Here is a 19,586-nt window from a genome sequence, read left to right as displayed (position 1 = left end):
ATAAACAACCAAAGAATGAGAGAAGGTTAGTTTGCCTTGATGTTGCCATGGAGACATAGCCATAGCAAGTGAATGAAACAATACCATGAGTTAGTCAATGACCAAAGAGCAAATGAATGGGAAAAGCACACAGAAGAGCAAGGAAGAAAATAAGAACCACAAACCACATGTGACAAGAACCATCTACAGTATCCTACAGCAACATTTTTCCATCAAAGAATTTGTAAAGTTTGCAAAAGGTTTACAAATTTTTAGATATCATTGATGTAGAACATTTCAAGGGCATTAGCCCTGGCATAATTCAGGGACTCTTTCTTGGATACCAAATTGCTACTTAGACAATAATAACTGCGCACCATCTATTTTGAGGTCATTGTGCGAAATCGGAGGCAGGGCCGTTCCTAGGGATTTTGCCGCCCTAGGCAAAGCCTCTCCCTGCCGCCCCACCAAAGCATACCAAAAAGTGTTAAGGGAGGTTACCCCTTGAAAACTCCCAGGGCTAGGATACATAATGACGCCCCCCCAATTCTTGAAACAATTGCTTGCATGAGCAAGCAAACATGTGCACAAATAGGGCTTACCACTAATTAATTTTGGTTATAATGAAATTGAATATCGGTCTAAAATTGATTTTTCAAATGATTTTGTGTGGAATGCGCGCGAACATCTTGACTTTCATCACTTGGAGGGCGCAGAATCGATCCTAAATTGGTCAATTCGGCGCCCCCCCTAAGGGTGGCGCCAAGGGCCATGTGCCCCACCTCCCCCATCGCTACGCCACTGTTTTTTCCGCCCTGTTTTCTGTTTCTCTTTTCGCACCTTTTTATTTTTCCTCCCATTTTTTCTTTTTATCCGCCCTCATTTTTCTTCCTTTTCTTTCTCCATTCCGCTTTTTTTTTCTTTTTTCATCTTTTTTTTTTGCGCCCCTCTACGTTTGCCGCCCTAGGCGACCGCCTTACCTGGCCTAATGGTAGGAACGGCCCTGATCGGAGGGTTTTGTTCTGGGCAGAGGTATATTTCCGAGGGAGCGGTAGCTCCCAAGCAAAAGTACCTAGGCCGGAAAACAAAACCCGACAATTTCACACAATGACCTCAAAATAGATGTTTTTTTGTCATTCATTACCGTCGTATCTGATACATCTTGAACAAATCAAAATGACATTTTATGTTATGTTATTTTATGTCATAAAACGCTGTTATTACGTACCCTACAAAAAAATAGATCTTGCGAATTTGACATTAGCGCTGTGGGCGTGTGCATTGCCATAACGCTTAGCGTATACACGCACGCGCGCGCAGAATCATTGTAGCACATCTCGGTGTATTCCAGGAGTCATTGTGAGTTATTAATGACCACGCAATGAGTGTACGGTTAGGCAATCAACTTCTTTGATTGGATCACAGGCTTCACGTATATTCATGAGGTTATGAATGAAGTATTTTGAGTGCATTTTATGCTCTCTGGATATTTATCAAGTTGCTCCTTGATAAATTAAACTCATGTTTGTCCATATATTGTTTTCTATTGTTCTTTGGGGAAATAATATTTCCATAAGAACTGGTGGATGGTAAATTGAGAAAAGTAGCAATGTTTATTCCTTTCCTTTGTTTATTTTAAATATTATATTCATCAATGCAGAGTTACCATGATGGACAAGTTCCAATGTATAATGGGTTTGATTTTTACCCTCTATATACCAGTCAGCTGTCATTTTCACTTCAGCATATGTGTGGGTTTCCTTGTGTAGGCAAAATGTAACATGGGCACATCAACAAAGTGTCCTAATGTGATGGGCTGTTTACTGATCTACTAAATATAAAGACTTAATTATAAGCAAACTATTATTTTAGTTTCACTGGGTAAAGTAAGAGAAGATTGAAAGTTACGGAGCTAGTATTCCATCACCAAGTACTAGACCCAGTTTACAAGTCAACTTCAACTGCGACATGGAATTCAGATTGGGACCAAGGATAAGCATAAATTATTTGTTGACAGGGTGTTTACAAGCTAGTCGACTTCAAAACAAACTGTGAATTTGACATATTTACGCCATCACTTGCTCATACTTCAAATAGCCATTGTGGGCTCGTTTACCTTGCAAAAGTCAAGTTTGAAGTCGAGTTTGAATTTCACAAAAGTTGTTCTGGGTCGTCATTACAAGTTGACTTCTGAAGTCGAGTTTTAAAAGCGACAATCCTGTTTACACACAAAGTCAAGTTCAAATAAAAAAGTCGACTTCAGGCTCTGTGTAAATGGGTTCTTAATTAATATGCTGAATCTATAGTTCAAAAATGTTGCTAATTATTAATAATTGTACCTGTGAATACTAAACCGGATAATACTTTTAGTGTAAAGGTATACATCTAGTCTTTATAATCTGTTATTGCACAATTACTCAATCACCAGGGGTAGCGCTAGTTGCTTTTTGGGGTCCCGGACCCACCAAAATAGAGTTCGGACCCCCTGTTTTTAAATTTTCTGCAAGTTCAGGGGTCCCTGCAGACCCCAAGTTTTTCAATCTAGGACTATTGCAGACATACTATTTATGCTGCATTTTTGCAACTCAGACTCACCAAACTCTACTCCGGACCCCCTAAATTTTAATTTTCTGCAAGTTTGGGGGTCCCTGCGGACACTGGAGTGTTTAGTTCTAGCGCTACCCCTGTCAATCACTAGCAAATAAACTTTAAATTCAACTCCAGTGCATGATAGGCGAGCAGACAATTATAAATCCATATGATTAGCAGTGATTTCAACATGTAAGAATAGCAATCAGTTTCAGCTTATACAAACAGAAAGAAAATGGGCTTGTGTGTTTGGCTTATACAAACTGAAAATAATGGGCTTGTGTGTTCTGAAGATGTTATGTTCATGAAATGTTAGCAAGCTGTTTACCACAACGAACCACAATGATTTGAGAAGTATTCTCACATGTGTACAGGTAAAATCAAATAAATATTGGACATTATGTTCACATTGTGTTTATAATATAGTCATGAGCATATTCAATGGGATACATTGGGCTAATCTATTTGAAAATCACACCCCCTAATTGAGATAGTTTTTGAAATTCTTACCAAATGCAACTGTTCACCAATTCCAGATCCAATAATTTCCATTAAGTGGAAAAGGTGTGGAAGATAAAAAGTGCGATCAATTTCAAATGGAATAACTAGCCTTAATACACACTTCACCATTTGAGTAATGTATTTATTGGATTGGCTATGCAATAGTAATGTTCATACTATTGTGTCCAAAATTTAATTATTTTTCCTGCACAAGCTGCTGCATGCATCTAGTAAGCAATGTTGGGATAGCAGGGAATGTAAACAACTACTTGGCTTGAATTAACACAGCTTGGATGAGACAAACAAGACAAGACAATTGCTTTAAATTATTTACGGCTTGCTATCCTGCCCCTATCTAACCCTATCTAGTATTATTACATTGTGATTTAGTGTTTTTTGTTTTCACATCATCATTACTGTCATCATATCATTGTTGGCATCATCACCATAATCATTATTTCATCAAAATCCTCATCACCACCAACTTTTCATCATCATCATTCTTATCATCATCAAAACCACAATTGTCATTGCTGCCATCTTCATCATCATCATCATCATCATCATCATCATCATCATCATCATCATCATCATCATCATCATCATCATCATCATCACCATCATCGTAGTCATCATAATCAACTCATAAGATATTGTGAACCTCTCAACCCAATAGAAATCACAGCAGCACACATGTATGTTAGTTAACAGACAATCCCAGTGTTAATTCTATGCACATGTTGACTATCATTAATACTGGTTTGGGGAATATCTGATGAAACAGGGTCAGGCTTAACATCACAGGCTCTTAGGGAAAACGTTCAACTTTTAAACTGAAATCGGACTTTAAAATACCTTCCAATGGCAATGAGAACAAATATGCCTGGATATTGAGATGGCTCGTAACATTTTGGAACAAAACCCAAACTACTGCAATATGCACCCTGCAGCTAGTGATGCAGCCAGTCCTCTGAAATATAAAGTAGCATTTCAGAAGGCTCTTTTGAAGGTTTTATGGTATCCCAAAGAATTAAACTGGAGATGATGGATTCTGCCATTTTGGCATGTCAATCATGAAACTATTTGCCCATGTATCTAGCCACCTTTATTTTTAGGTGTAAATTGTTTGCATCATGTGTGTAATGGAATGTGGCTAAAAAAGTGCAAACCCATATGTAATGTCATGCTTTGCTAGCCATCAAGTATCATTTTAATCAACAATTGCAAGGGTGTGCTATTTTGGTCCCATACACAACAATCCAATATAGGACTGATATTGCACTTGAAGTTGAAGGTTGTCTACCTTTTCATAAGAAAATCCTATGATGCCCCCATGTGCAAAGAATTCTATGCAACAAGGTGTTAGTAAATATTAATCACAACAAATACTTAGGTAGCTACTACAGGACCCATGAGAGTACAAAAACACAGGGCTCACCAGAAAAACCTACAAAATAAGATAAAATCAGAAAATGCAAAAACAAAACGATAATGGCGTATGAAAAAGGTAGGACATGTTAAACATTGACATGTTGGACATTATTATATGTTGGACAGAACTTGTCTGCTACAGAGTGGTAAATCCAGTACATTTATTAAATGACTACAAACTAAACTATAAGAGTATATTATACTATTGTTAAGTCTTTGTTACAGACTCTGACTACTATCACATGGAATTAAAATGTCGATGGTTGGTAAGTTGTAATGACTTGGATTATTAGAGGATGATGTATGATTAAAGCATCCAAATGATGACCAATTATAATACACTTGATACCAAAAACACTGGAGAAAGACATATTCATGAACTTGAACTCTGCACTTTATGTAGGAGGAAGGGAAAAAGTACATAATCATTCAATCAAGTCACTCAAAACGTTGCTAATTTCAACTCCTATGGACACTTGTCCTAACTTTATATGGGCTGTTTCTCCTTTTAAATTTATATACGGGTGTTTTTTTTGTGTGTACATAATATTTGTTTAAAAATTTGTTTAAAATTATTTGTGGCTTTAATGATGAAAGGACAGAATATTAAAATGATACTTTGCTATGTCCGTTTTAACTGTAGCCTGAAAAACACATTGAGAGAAAAAATTAGGTTCTTCCCACCATGCCCTTTTATGTTGCCCAGTATATTCTCCAGTCTATTTCACAGCACCACATGGTACCTGCTTACTCTAGCATGGTCCATATATACACAGAGCCTAATGGCAGAAAATTGGCTGGTTTCTGTAACTTTCTTAGAGCTCTCAAAGATATTACTATTTGCCATTGTAGTGAATACGTTATACTGAAGTTACTGGTTCATGCTTGGTTTGCACACCTGTTAGTAACCCATTGACTTTTTGTTGCGATCATTTTGATCATGGTTCCGAGCACATTAATAGAGTGAAACAGTTGATCTAGCATCGATTGATTCTGATGTCACACTACGACGGCGAATTGATCCGTTTATTATCTCACTTTATTGTGAACAAGAAAATGTCATGTTTTACAGAGCACCATGTATATACAACACCTAGGAGGCTAATTTGATTATTGAGGTGGTATAACAATTTTTTTCTTTTCCTGCGCCCCATCTGACCTTGAATTAAATTGAGGATTGTGACTGACCCATACCTGGAATCTCATTATATCCTAATTTTGAAAAGGAGGAGTGGACAGAACTCTTATGGCATATCATGCTGCTAAGAAATGATATCCAAAGTTTGCTACACCAAAACAAGCAGTACACCACTCTATATATGCATAGCCACGATCGATGAGAAAACAGTGATTGCATCTTGAAACTCATCACCATATACAAATATACCAGAGCAAACAATGAGGTTGCAAAACACCATCACCGCCACCACCAATATTATACAAGATAAACATCACCACACAAAGATGGAGGAAGGTTTGATATGTTAGAAGCATCATATCACCAGGGAATGACTACATGGATAAGCAATGATATTTAGCATCACAGCCTTTGAACTCAAAATCAAGCTAAGCCAAACGAAACTAGAAAATGATAACACAATGCATTTGATAAACCTGCTTTGGGAAAATCAAGAGTTATAAAGTTTTCAATAAATATGTATCTGCTTTAATAGGAAGTGAAACCCCATAGTTAGTAATTAAGTACACAATAATTTAACCCTATCTGGTAGCTTTATAGCATTACGATATGTACACTTAGTTATAGGTTTTATTTTGGTGTTTAACATGACAATTCTCACTATATATAATAGTACCTTCTTTTTCCTCATAAATACTTCAATAAATCAATCATTCATTCCTGGTACCCATTACTGGTTGAGAGCCTCAATTTTCCATTCGATATCGCATTCAGTCTCATATTAGTTTTAAAGATTTTTTTTTACATCTAAGCATTGTCTAATTCTTATTTGTGTACATCCATATCAAAACGATGCACTTGTCGGATGCTACATGTGTCTCATTTCACATTATAGCTAGGAATACAGAACAGACTCAATTCAAGTGGAGGTCACTTCAAATCATCCCCAAGTGACATGGTTAAGGAATGTTCTCTGTATTCCTAAACCATGTAACTTGGGGATGATTTGAAATGACCTCCACTTGAAATGAGTCTGGCATTTATTCTTAGCTATTATGTGAAATGAGACACATGTAGCATCCGACAAGTGCATCCTTTTGATATGGATATACACATTTGTGATACCCCTTTACTTTCATTGGCAATATAAATGACCAACCCTATATTCATTCTTCAGATAATTAAACTTCACATTTTTACTTCTAAGTCCAATATTTGTACTTTAAAAAATCTATCAAAAGCCAAAATAACACAAAATAAACAAGAGCAAAATCTTTCAGATTTCTAACCGAATTGTGAATATTCCATTAAACATGAGGCTGTACTTTCATATATGTATAAATTCCCCATACATTAAGACATTGAGCTAGATTTCTTCCCAACAATTGTACTTTTGTTTTTAAAGAATTGGACTTGTGACAAAAAAAGTCAAGAATTATTCTTAGTACTGCCCTTACCATCTTCACTACTGGAATGTCTAGGCTTCCCATTGGGTTGGTATTTAAGCTGCACCTTACGGTTGATCCCAGAGAAATGCCCATACATCTCCAGCACAGCCTTGAGTTGTTCTAGTTTGGATTCACGCTCCTGAATCTGGGCTTTGTTACGATGCACCTGTCGTTTGAGTTCTTCTAGGAGGTACCGAGCCACGTCCAACACCTCCTGGAGCTGCTTTGGACGTTTCAGTTTAAGCTTGCCTTTCTCAAAACCACCATATTTGTCAAACAGTTTGAAGAATCTAGAAGTATACAAGTTGTTCAGTTAAAGACAAATGGAGGTATGGTAATCTACATACTTAAGGGGGTACTACACCCCTGTCCAATTTTGTGCATATTTTTGCATTTTTCTCAAAAATTATAGCGAATTGGTGACAAGTAAGATATGTATATTATAGGGCAAGGACTACAACTACTGCACTGAAAATTCAGCAACTCAAGACAAGTAGTTATTGATTTATTGATCAAATATTGGTTTTCCCTCATTTTTGACTGTAACTCCACAACTGTTGTCTGCACTGAAATAAAATTTCCAGTGCAGTAGTTGTAGTCCTTGCCCCTATAATATACATATCTTACTTGTCACCAATATGCTATGATTTTTGAGAAAAATCCAAAAATAGGCACAAAATTGGACAGGGGTGTAGTACCCCCTTAATCACTACACCAATTTCAATATTCACATGAAGATATCAATGTAAACCTGTCAGGCTGGCCACTATTTTAAAATGGTATATCTGCTAATATTAAACCATTGATGCTAAATATGTATGTAAAAGGCACTACTGTGTGTGTTATGTGTCTGTGCAAGATATGGTTGTGTTGTCTTGTTCCTGTAAGGCTTTCACAAATTTCATTGCTAAAAACCTACAGGGGGAAGAACCAAAAGTTCAATGACATCTCCTATAAACATAACTAGTTTTCTTCACAGCTGACCCCCCCCCCCCCTCCCTTCTCATCTGTAACATAACTGTAAGCAGGTCAAAATAACATTGATGTATTGTAAGAGCAGGAGCAACGTAACCGAAATTTTAACGATCTCCCTCTTTAACAAAACCAGGTTTTTTTATACGATGTTGGCAATATTCTGGGTTGTTCCCAGATGCAAGCGTTTTAAATTGTGAACTGTAAACCAGTAGTAGCATTGGAGCAGTACCTTGTAAAGCCTTGCAATGGTAAGAATAATTGCCTATAGTCTATAACAATCTGCCAGATTCTTTGACTGCGTCCTTTTCAGATATCCATTTCACTTTAACATTGTTGAGGACAAAAATACTATCAGGTAACATCTTTCATCCTCTGTAACAAAGCTGTCAACAATCTACTCACTTTGGATGTTTAACTTCCATCTTCATCTTCTGTTTTGGTGTTCTGTCACCATGGCGAATGACAGCTATCACACATCTCAGTTCCATCCTGAAAAACATAATCAACAAACATTTTCTAGTAATGTTTCCTACACCCATTTGATTTTTTTCTGTGTAAAAATTGTGCAAATTAGCTTTGCAAGGTAAAATTGTTATGAAAAAGCCAGGAAAGCCTTGGTTGTTCCTATTTAATTATGTATTTTAGTATCTTTGTGGGGAAAGTAATGTGAAACAAGTAAAAGAATGCAACAAAATGATTGCAGTATGTATCTTGAGACCCCATTTGACTAAACAAAATATGCTTGATGAAAATTACCAATCCATGCTTGATTGAGAAAATGACACATGCTTCCTACCTTCCAAATTTGAAGTCAGTAAACTAAGTAGTCTATGTTTTGTTTACTTACATTGTTCCTTCTTGTGTTGGCACATAAGGTAACTCTTCCTCTAGCGTAAACATCTGCCACGGTATGTTGTACTTGGGGGCAAGCTCTCTCATTATCATATTCCTGTAATATAAGGACAACAAATATGGTTTTATTCTGGTTCTGGTTTTATTAAGCAAATTCTTGAAGATTTTCATGCATCTGTTTGAAGGTGGGTAGTCTATCCACGGAGGCTCATCACCCATACATTCTTATTCAAAACTCCAGTAGTTTGGATACTACACCTCTTTGCAAAGACCTTTCACACTATCCAATTTGGCACAATTTACGACATAAACATGAAGTCAGGTTCTTTTTGGCCAATGGAATCACGTCTTCATCACATCAGCACCTCATTCAATCTGCGTAGCTTCGCATGATGCAAACGTGATCTACCTATTTTTACACGATCGGTAAGCCAGTGCTAAAGGTCTTTGCAAAATGTTTGCAAAATAGTGTAGAAGCATAAATGTGCATTACAGTGGCCACACAACAGAACACGTTCTTGGGGCATTAAGTTTTGTTTTCCATCAAAAAACATCATCACATCAGGACCCATAAGTAGGGCCCATGCATAAGTGTGCAAAATATTACACCAACACGCTATGATGTGTTGTCCATACCATCTAAACATATTTTAAGCCTAAAATTTACTGGAGTTATGATAAAAATATGGGCTTTCTTCATAGGTCTAAATCCTATTTCGATGTGGTAAAGTGGAGTGATAATGAGTCTGTCAATTGGGTCACCCATCTTGAATTGATAACAAGGATGCAAAATTTATGAAACTTACCCAATTAACACATTATTAAGATGGTTGTAAATCATTGTGAAAAACAGATTTCATGAATTGTTGAATGAAGATTAAATCAAGGTTCTTATAACTTCTTTCCTGTTTTAATCTGAATATTAACTCTGTCTGCATTGTCCATCCAGTGTCCATCAAGTTTCTTGTTTTCTTACCCAAGGATCTTGGCGCAGTCATCATAGTACTTCTTTGAGTTCTTCACAAAACTAAATCCATTGACATCACACACATATGATTTCCCATTGGCTCGCAGGAGATCAAAACCACACACAGTTTGCTGTCAAATGAAAGAAAAGAGCAAAATCACATGTTAGAATTTCTTTTTTCATTCTTTTGGTCTTTGTGCTTCATTTTTTATAACTATTCTTTGTTTTAGACTAACAAAAATATTAGCTTCCCTAATTTAGCTGAAATGATCTCTTTCATTCAAGTGTACAAGGTTCTTTTATACAAAAACTACCACATTTGCAGGCATATTACATACATAGAGAGTAATAATGCAAGTTTAGTACACATCTACATTTTAAAATCTCAAATGTTGTTCATCAATGGATGAGAACTATGTTGTTATTCTACTTACTCCTCTTGGATGTTTAGTACAGATTGTCAAAGAGTTTATCTCCTGGAGACCCCCCCCTCCCCCTGGGTTTATATATTCTGGTTATGAAGAACTGTGTACATCATAAATGTTGTGAATTCCAATGAATCAGCAGTCTTGAGCAACATCATTTCCAAAACTACATTCTTGTTTGCACTACCAACTATAGCAATAATAATTGAATTCAGCTGTTTTTATTTAGGAAACCTCTTTGCATGGGCATAGTCTGGACCTACTGTACCACCCTACCTTGAAGGCCATACAGACTATCCTATTGATTAGTTTCTCATGGTTGCTTAGAATGACAGGGAATGGGACCTTCTTGCCTTTGCTCTCCTTGTCTCTCTCAACTTTCCCATCAAGTGCAGGAGATAGGGCATAGTCTGATCATACTGTGTAAACTTATCTTGAAGGCCATACAGACTATCCTATTGATTAGTTTCTCATGTTTGCTTAGAATGACAGGGAATGGGACCTTCTTGCCTTTGCTCTCCTTGTCTCTCTCAACTTTCCCATCAAGTGCAGGAGATAGGGCATAGTCTGATCATACTGTGTAAACTTACCTTGAAGGCCATACAGACTATCCTATTGATTAGTTTCTCATGTTTGCTTAGAATGACAGGGAATGGGACCTTCTTGCCTTTGCTCTCCTTGTCTCTCTCAACTTTCCCATCAAGTGCAGGAGCATGGGCATAGTCTGGTCATACTGTGGAAACTTATCTTGAAGGCCATACAGACTATCCTATTGATTAGTTTCTCATGGTTGCTTAGAATGACAGGGAAGGGGACCTTCTTGCCTTTGCTCTCCTTGTCTCTCTCAACTTTCCCATCAAGTGCAGGAGATTGGGCATAGTCTGGTCATACTGTGAAAACTTATCTTGAAGGCCATACAGACTATCCTATTGATTAGTTTCTCATGGTTGCTTAGAATGACAGGGAAGGGGACCTTCTTGCCTTTGCTCTCCTTGTCTCTCTCAACTTTCCCATCAAGTGCAGGAGCATGGGCATAGTCTGGTCATACTGTGTAAACTTACCTTGAAGGCCATACAGACTATCCTATTGATTAGTTTCTCATGTTTGCTTAGAATGACAGGGAAGGGGACCTTCTTGCCTTTGCTCTCCTTGTCTCTCTCAACTTTCCCATCAAGTGCAGGAGATAGGGCATAGTCTGATCATACTGTGTAAACTTATCTTGAAGGCCATACAGACTATCCTATTGATTAGTTTCTCATGTTTGCTTAGAATGACAGGGAATGGGACCTTCTTGCCTTTGCTCTCCTTGTCTCTCTCAACTTTCCCATCAAGTGCAGGAGATAGGGCATAGTCTGATCATACTGTGTAAACTTATCTTGAAGGCCATACAGACTATCCTATTGATTAGTTTCTCATGTTTGCTTAGAATGACAGGGAAGGGACCTTCTTGCCTTTGCTCTCCTTGTCTCTCTCAACTTTCCCATCAAGTGCAGGAGATAGGGCATAGTCTGATCATACTGTGTAAACTTATCTTGAAGGCCATACAGACTATCCTATTGATTAGTTTCTCATGGTTGCTTAGAATGACAGGGAATGGGACCTTCTTGCCTTTGCTCTCCTTGTCTCTCTCAACTTTCCCATCAAGTGCAGGAGCATGGGCATAGTCTGGTCATACTGTAATCTTACCTTGAAGGCCATACAGACTTTCCTAGCTATGAGTTTCTCATGGTTGCTTAGAATGACAGGGTAACGGACCTCCTTGCCTTCACTGTCTCTCTCAACCTTCCCATCAAGTGCAGGAGACTTCCTAGCCTCTGCATGGGCATAATCTGGACCTACTGTGTATACCTGCATAAGAAAATAATAGCAGTGTTTCAAATAAATTTGTGCAAATTATCCAGAAATTGAATAAGTGGATATATAGACAACTGCATAATCCAAGACAAGCAAGACTATGTGCAAATTGAAACACCCAGTTGTATAACATTATATCACCCAAGTCCTGAATTTTGCACACATGGTCTGAAATATATTACCCATCATTTCTAAACTAGGTCAAAAAGTGCTTAAGAATAATGTGTACATCAGCAGGCTTTAAAATAAGCTAAAATACTTGCAGGTCCTCCTAATCTTTCTTACAATAGACATGTTGTGTACCAAAAGTTGAGGGCCCTCAAAGAGGTCCAGGGAATTAGTAAATTTTAAGTGCATTTAGCCTGAGGTCACACTTCTTATTTCGAGACCTGCGTACCATGTCTAGAATTATTTAGGTTTTTTTTCCTGTAAAGGGTGTGAACAGTTGAAATTCTTTCAATTCCATGAGAATAAACAATATTCTTGAAAAAGAAATTCAAATCTTAGCCATTTTATTTTTATGTTGAAATGTTCTTAGATACTACCTAAAGAGAAGATTGCTTGGAGGAGGAACTGCATTTGATTTAATCTTTTAGATAGCCCTCACTCTGCCATATACTCTACAGAGTTACAAGCTTCATTGCTTTGTTGTAGTTTAAAATCAGCTTAAAAATCATTATGACCTAATTAAAACTGACAACTAAACCAGCTCATTATATGGTGATCTAATTTGAATTCACCAATCTGAATCTGCCGGCAGATTAATTTTGGACATCATGAATACCTACCTTGACATCTGTACCATCAGTTGGCATGAACTCCTCATAAATGTATGAACCTTTTTACACGCAACTTGCTTTCTGATGAGTATACACTGCTCCGACTACCAATCTGAAATGCAAATCATATATGGATTTATACCCAGTATAGTACAAGCTGCTCTGTTATATAGAACATTTTTAATTCTGAATTGGATTTCAAATCTTCCATTCACTCGGTCGGACATCCGGGAACATTGTCCCCTTCGTCCCCTTTGCACAAGCGCGCGCGCATAGCAACCAGCTCGAGAAAGGGGAATTGCACATGTGCACACTGGTTTTACAAGGCTATTTCCCCTTTGTGACGTCAGCCCGACCAAGAGAATGGAACTTTAGTTCATTTTGTTACAATTTGTTCCCAAACTTCTGACCAAATTTTTCATATTGGAAGAAAAGCTGCCAACTGAACCATATCCAGATCCAGAAAAACATTACCAATAGATTGGTCTTGTAATAACACATGTTTGTGCAGTCGTCTGCATCAGTAATAGTTGCTCAAACTCCAAATAATGTTTTTGTGGAGAGTGTCTACCTTTCGTTTCTTTCATCAAAAAAAAACCCTCGTTGATAGGCATAAATGCTTGTAGATGGAATTCTACAGTATACATGTAAATGAGATACTACATGATTGTATTACCTCTGGATGAAGCAAGTTTACAGTACATAAATTGCATTAGATAATTAAAAAGACATGAGAAATGATTAACATGTTTTTAATTATGTAACTTTGAAGAACTACCTTGCAATGGGCTATTTTTGTTCCAAAACAAACTTTACAATGTTTTATACACTTGCAACAAGAAAAAATGTCCATTTTTAGGCATTTTGCAAAAAAAATCAAAGGGATTGTCTGTAAAACATTTTAGATATAATAGTTTTTCAGATTTAACTGATATTTTTCTCATGTGTAAAAGACATACACATGCTCACTCTTCATTGCTGTCTGCCTGTTTGTTGTTTTCGATTTGTTTACACTTTACGAACAAATGAAATTATCCTAATAGAGGCCGTCAGCCTTTCGCTATCTTGTGGGTACAAATGATCTGTGTGTTCATGTGTTGGACACTACACGCAGGGCGCAGCTTGCCACGCAGTTGTTATCGCGCATCAATGCGGTGATTTTGCTGCTCACGCATGGAGATTGAACGACCATCACAGCGTGTACCCACAAGATGGCGGCATATGACGTCACGCTGACGGCCTCTATAACAAATAATTATTATTTACTTGAAAGTAATTAGGCTTGCAAAAAAAATTCACACAAACAAAAAGCAAAATTTCACACAATTGTTTTTTCCCAATTCCCTTTGGAGAAAAAATATGCAAAATTCCCCATCAAGTCTTGAGCTTCTTGATTTCTCTACCTCCTAAAAATCCCAGCTGAAAATATCATGGGGTATACATAAGTTAATGTCAACTTTGTATCAGACTTGTTTCCATTTTTAATCCATTCCAAGTGGTTTACAGAAATATCCTAAAATATTACTTTGAGATCACATCTAGATTTTGTTTTAGTTTAAATCTTTCACAAGAAAGTTTCATTTATTTTTCTCTTAAAATAAAGCCTTTTTGCAAATTCATAACAAAGTGCATTGTGAGTAATATATAATGCAGAAAACAGCAGGAACTTGTCACAACACTTGCATATATAACAAACAAGTATTGGTTTAACCTGGTAAGAACTGTCTATGTTGTCAGGAGTCCTTGACAAGTCATAGTTTATTCACACCACTGTTTATGTGGGAGATTGGACTATTTTTTCCTACTTCAATGAGCTGAGCTTGTCTTTGTACAAATTGAGAACGGACAAGCCATGAAGCCATGAAGCCATGAAGCGAGTCGCGATTGAGGGGGGACGAGCAGCAAAGCCATGCATGACCAAGCCACAGCGTCGAGCCGTGAAGTGACATGTTACCACTTTAGTTTCTGTAATAGTTTGGAACTATAGTTTCTCTCCCTAATCCCTATGGATAATATGAGCATGTGTAGTTTCTAATTTGCTGAGATTGCAAAAAGGCTTAATTATTATATTATAAGTGATGACAAAGTTCAATGATTAATAGAATGATCCACACTGAACTATGAATTATTGGACAAGATAAAGATTGTATCATACCCAGTGAACTCGATACATTACATAATGTGTTAAATGAACCAAGTCCTCTTGTATGAGATCATAAATATGGCAATTATGCTATGAAAACTTGTGAGTTTGATATAGAAAGATAATTACTGGAAGATATAATGTAGGTTTGATTTCTTCGTATCTCAAAACAACCATAATTCCACTTTTTGTCTAGTTCATTAGCTTAAAATTAGCTTCAAGAATCATAAGATTCAATTTTTATATTTCTTCTCTGTAAGATTGGACATCTTTTAGGGCTCATATTGAAATACCCTACCACGTTTTCACATAGAAAGAAGGCAGGATTCCCCTCGCTAAGTGCGCGCCTCAGGAAAGCTCGGTCATAAAACGGATGGATTATATGCATCAGCGATACACCCTGCCCAGGATTTTAACAAAAGAAGGCTAGCACAGGAAAGCCGCAGGATGGCGCACACCTTCCTGTGTAAGGGAATTTCAATATGAGCCCTTAGCTATATTTACTCTTTACCATGCATGTCAGGTAGTGCTAGTTTCAAAGTTATAAAAATAATCTTAACAAAATCCAGTCTGCGGTTGAAGAGAACTTCCAAATTGTTTATTTAATTTGTAAACTTTACTTTTCAAAGCGCCCTTTAATAAAGCTAACTATCATGCAAACACACAAGAATGTTTGGCCCAAATAGTTAAGAAAGTATCATGCTTTGAAAAAAGTTAGTATTTACAAATAACTGCAAACATGTTTACAATAAGTAATTTAATTAACATAAAAATGAAATTGTGATTAATTTTAAAGAGTTTTCTTGCATTTAAATAAAACTCCACATTTCTTACAAATTTCCTTCGATCTTTCATTGACAAGTTGACAAGGACACAAGCAGGGCACTGTTAAATGGTAACAAATAAATAAGTCACATTTTAAATACCTGCATCTGCTAGAATTCAATTTTTTTACAGTACTGTACAATAAACCTTGTTATATCACTCATACATAAATTCTAGGCAGTTCATTGGTTGATTACCATTGATCATTTTTACTATCACCCTCTCCGTGTGATAGTCTTTACCATCATGTGCTCTGTCAGAGTGCGCCTGCGCCAAGCCGTGCGCTGACTCTTGGACTCGCCGATTTAGTTATGGGGTGGACCCCATAATGTGAAGTATATCACGGCAAAACATGGTGTTGTGTAATAAAAAAATGTATTTCCTACCTTAAATAGTAATTTAGTAATAGAATTTATGCATGAGTGATATAAAACAAATATTAACTGTCTTAAATTAGTGTAATGGTGAAATATAATCACTCGGTGAAAGATGTATTGTTCCATTCCACTCGCCGTTCCGGCTCGTAGAATGGAACAATACATCATTCACCTCGTGATTATATTTCGACCATCACACTCATAGACAGTTAATATTTGTATAATGAACAAAAGGTGCATACAGATTATTCTATTCAACCAAAATACTGTTCATATTTACATGGAATCATTGACATTTTTTCTTTGAAAAAAGATGAGGGCATTTAAGGGCTCATATTGAAATACCCTACCACGTTTTCACACAGAAATAAGGCAGGATTCCCCTCGCTAAGAGCGCGCCTCAGGAAAGCTCGGTCATAAAGCGGATGGATTATATGCATCAGTGATACACCCTGCCCAGGATTTTAACAAAGAAGGCTAGCACAGGAAAGCTGCAGGATGGCGCACACCTTCCTGTGTAAGGGAATTTCAATATGAGGCCTAATAGAAGGGGAGCATTTAACAAAGTAAATAGGGTAAGCACAACCCATAAGGTGCCACCCCTGTGTGCAAATCCCAATCACTTATTTTTATCTGATAATCCTTCTCAGGCTTAAATTTGGAATGAGTTAGTTATGGTGGTTTTATTAAAGCCTTGGAAATTACACTACAAGCTGGAGAGATACATCACAATAACATAATGCAGGGAGGGGCACACACTTTCATATGTAATGTAATTCTTTTTGCTTAATTTAGTCTAAATTCACCATCAATAGACTATGCGAGTCCGTAACCAACAGATACCCCATTTTCCACTCCATGAGTGTGATTCAAACAGGAGTTAATCCAGACTCTCCTAGTCCGATCTCTTTGGATGAGGGGGAGGAAGGGGGGATACAATTTTCCTCCTTATTGAAAATTAGATATTGGATAGTGAAACATTTTTACATGCTTTGCATAGATGATTCATACTTCAAATATAAGGTTTAAAATAGTCCACACAGACCAACAGCCTAGAAAAGTACATTCTTAATTAAATTACTGTGCTCTTCATTTGAAAGCGATGTAAATACTCAAGCTTAATCTCCTGGGTGTGTAACATGGCAAGTAACCTTATCTGCAGTGCTGAGGCCTGGCGACAAAAACAATTTAGTTGTTGCATCTGCAGCACACGTTGTAGATTTTGGCACTTTCTGATGACCTAGGACCATTAGAAAATCACAGAGCAGTGCTATTTATTATCACTTGTTAGCAAAAACAACCTTTTGCTACTACATATACATGTATATAGAGTTTTGCTTCATTTGTAAAAAGGATTTGACAAAACATTTGAGTGGTTTTACTCAGTCAGTGACATCAATGCATATTTCCTCGGGCACAGCTTCACATCATATACACATGTTCCTCAAAGCACTGATGTACACATGTGCACATTTAAAGTTGCCGCACAGATGTGTGTGACTCAAACAGCTGAATCAACGAGTTGACGTCAATGACTGCACCATGCTAGAAGCACTACGATTAAGATTACATAAACTACGCTAGCTTACAGAGAAGACCAGCACTCTCTTGCTCATGTTCAGTATATACAGCGTAAATACAGAAGTGAGGTTCTGATTGGCTGATTCATTCATAACAACACACCGGTAACCTGATTGGCCGATTACAAGTCGAAGAAGCACTTGGCGCAGAACAGCACTCATGAAGGGAACACAATGCCTGGTGAATGTTGATATTTTAACAGTACGCACGCATTGATCCGAGCAAAAAGTGCAGTACTTCTCTGGAAGCTAGTGTAGCTTGGTATAATTACATGTATACGTATTGTTGCTGGTTCACCTTTCAATGAAGAATTATGATATCTATTTTATAATAGATCAGATTAGGTAATGACGATTAGCTGCCCTATGATATAAGTAATCTAGTAATGGTCCAGGAGTATGTTTAGGGGCTACAATGCTACACCTGCTATCGGTAGCAAACAGAGGTATACAAAGTAGAGATTTCCTACTAGACCTACTTATCACCAAGCTGATCATGTTACTATAAAAGCTTGCAATATTTCACACTCAATATCAAACTGTGACTAAATTGGATCCACTTGAGATGCTTGTTTTTATTAGACGACTGGAAAGGGTGGTCCACACAAAACAAGTTGATATGGATTAATCTGGTTCCATATTGGAACAGTTTGGGACACTTTGCATCCACAGAAGTGAAGCTGACAAGCAGATGATTTTGTGAGTAAGTTGAGCTACAGAGTGGCATAGCCTAGCATAGTCTGCAACGTTTTGACAAGTCTTTGGTTTTGATTCGTATGCGAGCACCTTCTTAGTAAACAAGTGAAAGCAAAACCAGAGTCGTTGACAAAGACTAGGCTGGGAGACTAGGCAATAGGCATAGCCCTGTTTGAGGTGTTGTGTGATGCACCACAACCATTAATACAATTAAATACCTGAGTGGAAGAAGGGCCCAACTCCATCAACACTTTTTTTGAGGTATTAACAAAAAACACAATATTTGGAAAAGTTTTAAGAGACAGACTGTTTTTATCTTCAGGGGACCTTTAGTAGTGGTACATGAACATACATTATAACATACATGTGAAATGATATGCAACAATGGCAGCGGTCAGAGCTCTGGGCAGCGGTACAGGTCTTTTAAAATATGATAAACTCATTTTTGTAAAATGGAGTTGGGCCCTTCTTCCACTCAGGTATTCAATTATAATGCACAGTTGAGACACATTAAGGGGTGGGGTATGAGCGTTTGGACAGTATTTATTGTGGGACATTAGAGCACATCAGACATATCAATTGCATTCTGAATACTGAAGAATGTCCTTCTGATATCAAATAATTTTGATTTTTGAAATTCGCAATGTAATACACATTTTATGGCAAATGATTAAAAATGATATTTTTGATATTTAACCGTACTCGAAGTAAACTTTATAAATCTGGTGATTTATACTTAAAGTGTATGTAGGTGGGATAAAAAGCCGACGATCAATTGAAAATTTTGACCTTTCGTATTGAAGATATGGATTTTTTTTCCCAAAACACCAACAAAAATTAGGTCTTTTTCAGAAAAAATCCATATCTTCAATATGAAAGGTCAACATTTTCAATTGATCGTCGGCTTTCCTCCCAGCTACATACACTTTAAGAATATGTCATTAGATTTATGAAATTTACTTCGAAGACTGTTATATGTCAAAAATGTGAAAATTTTAGCAATTTGTCATAAAATTTGTATTATATC

General features: G+C 37.0%; 1 protein-coding gene across 1 annotated transcript in view; it reads right to left on the bottom strand.

The window, feature by feature from the left end:
* LOC140142084 (inositol hexakisphosphate and diphosphoinositol-pentakisphosphate kinase 2-like) overlaps positions 1–19,586 on the bottom strand; it is a 91,049-nt gene that overhangs the window by 36,186 nt on the left and 35,277 nt on the right. Inside the window, 7 exon segments of the mRNA XM_072164036.1 lie at positions 7,096–7,376; positions 8,464–8,550; positions 8,909–9,010; positions 9,890–10,011; positions 11,992–12,153; positions 12,948–13,001; positions 13,003–13,050. Coding sequence (XP_072020137.1) covers positions 7,096–7,376; positions 8,464–8,550; positions 8,909–9,010; positions 9,890–10,011; positions 11,992–12,153; positions 12,948–13,001; positions 13,003–13,050 — 856 coding nt within the window.

The sequence above is a fragment of the Amphiura filiformis genome, chromosome 20 (genome assembly GCF_039555335.1).
Source record: "Amphiura filiformis chromosome 20, Afil_fr2py, whole genome shotgun sequence".
Taxonomy (NCBI): Eukaryota; Metazoa; Echinodermata; class Ophiuroidea; order Amphilepidida; family Amphiuridae; genus Amphiura; species Amphiura filiformis.
Note: the sequence above shows the minus strand (reverse complement) of the source record. Positions and strands in the feature narration are given on the sequence as shown.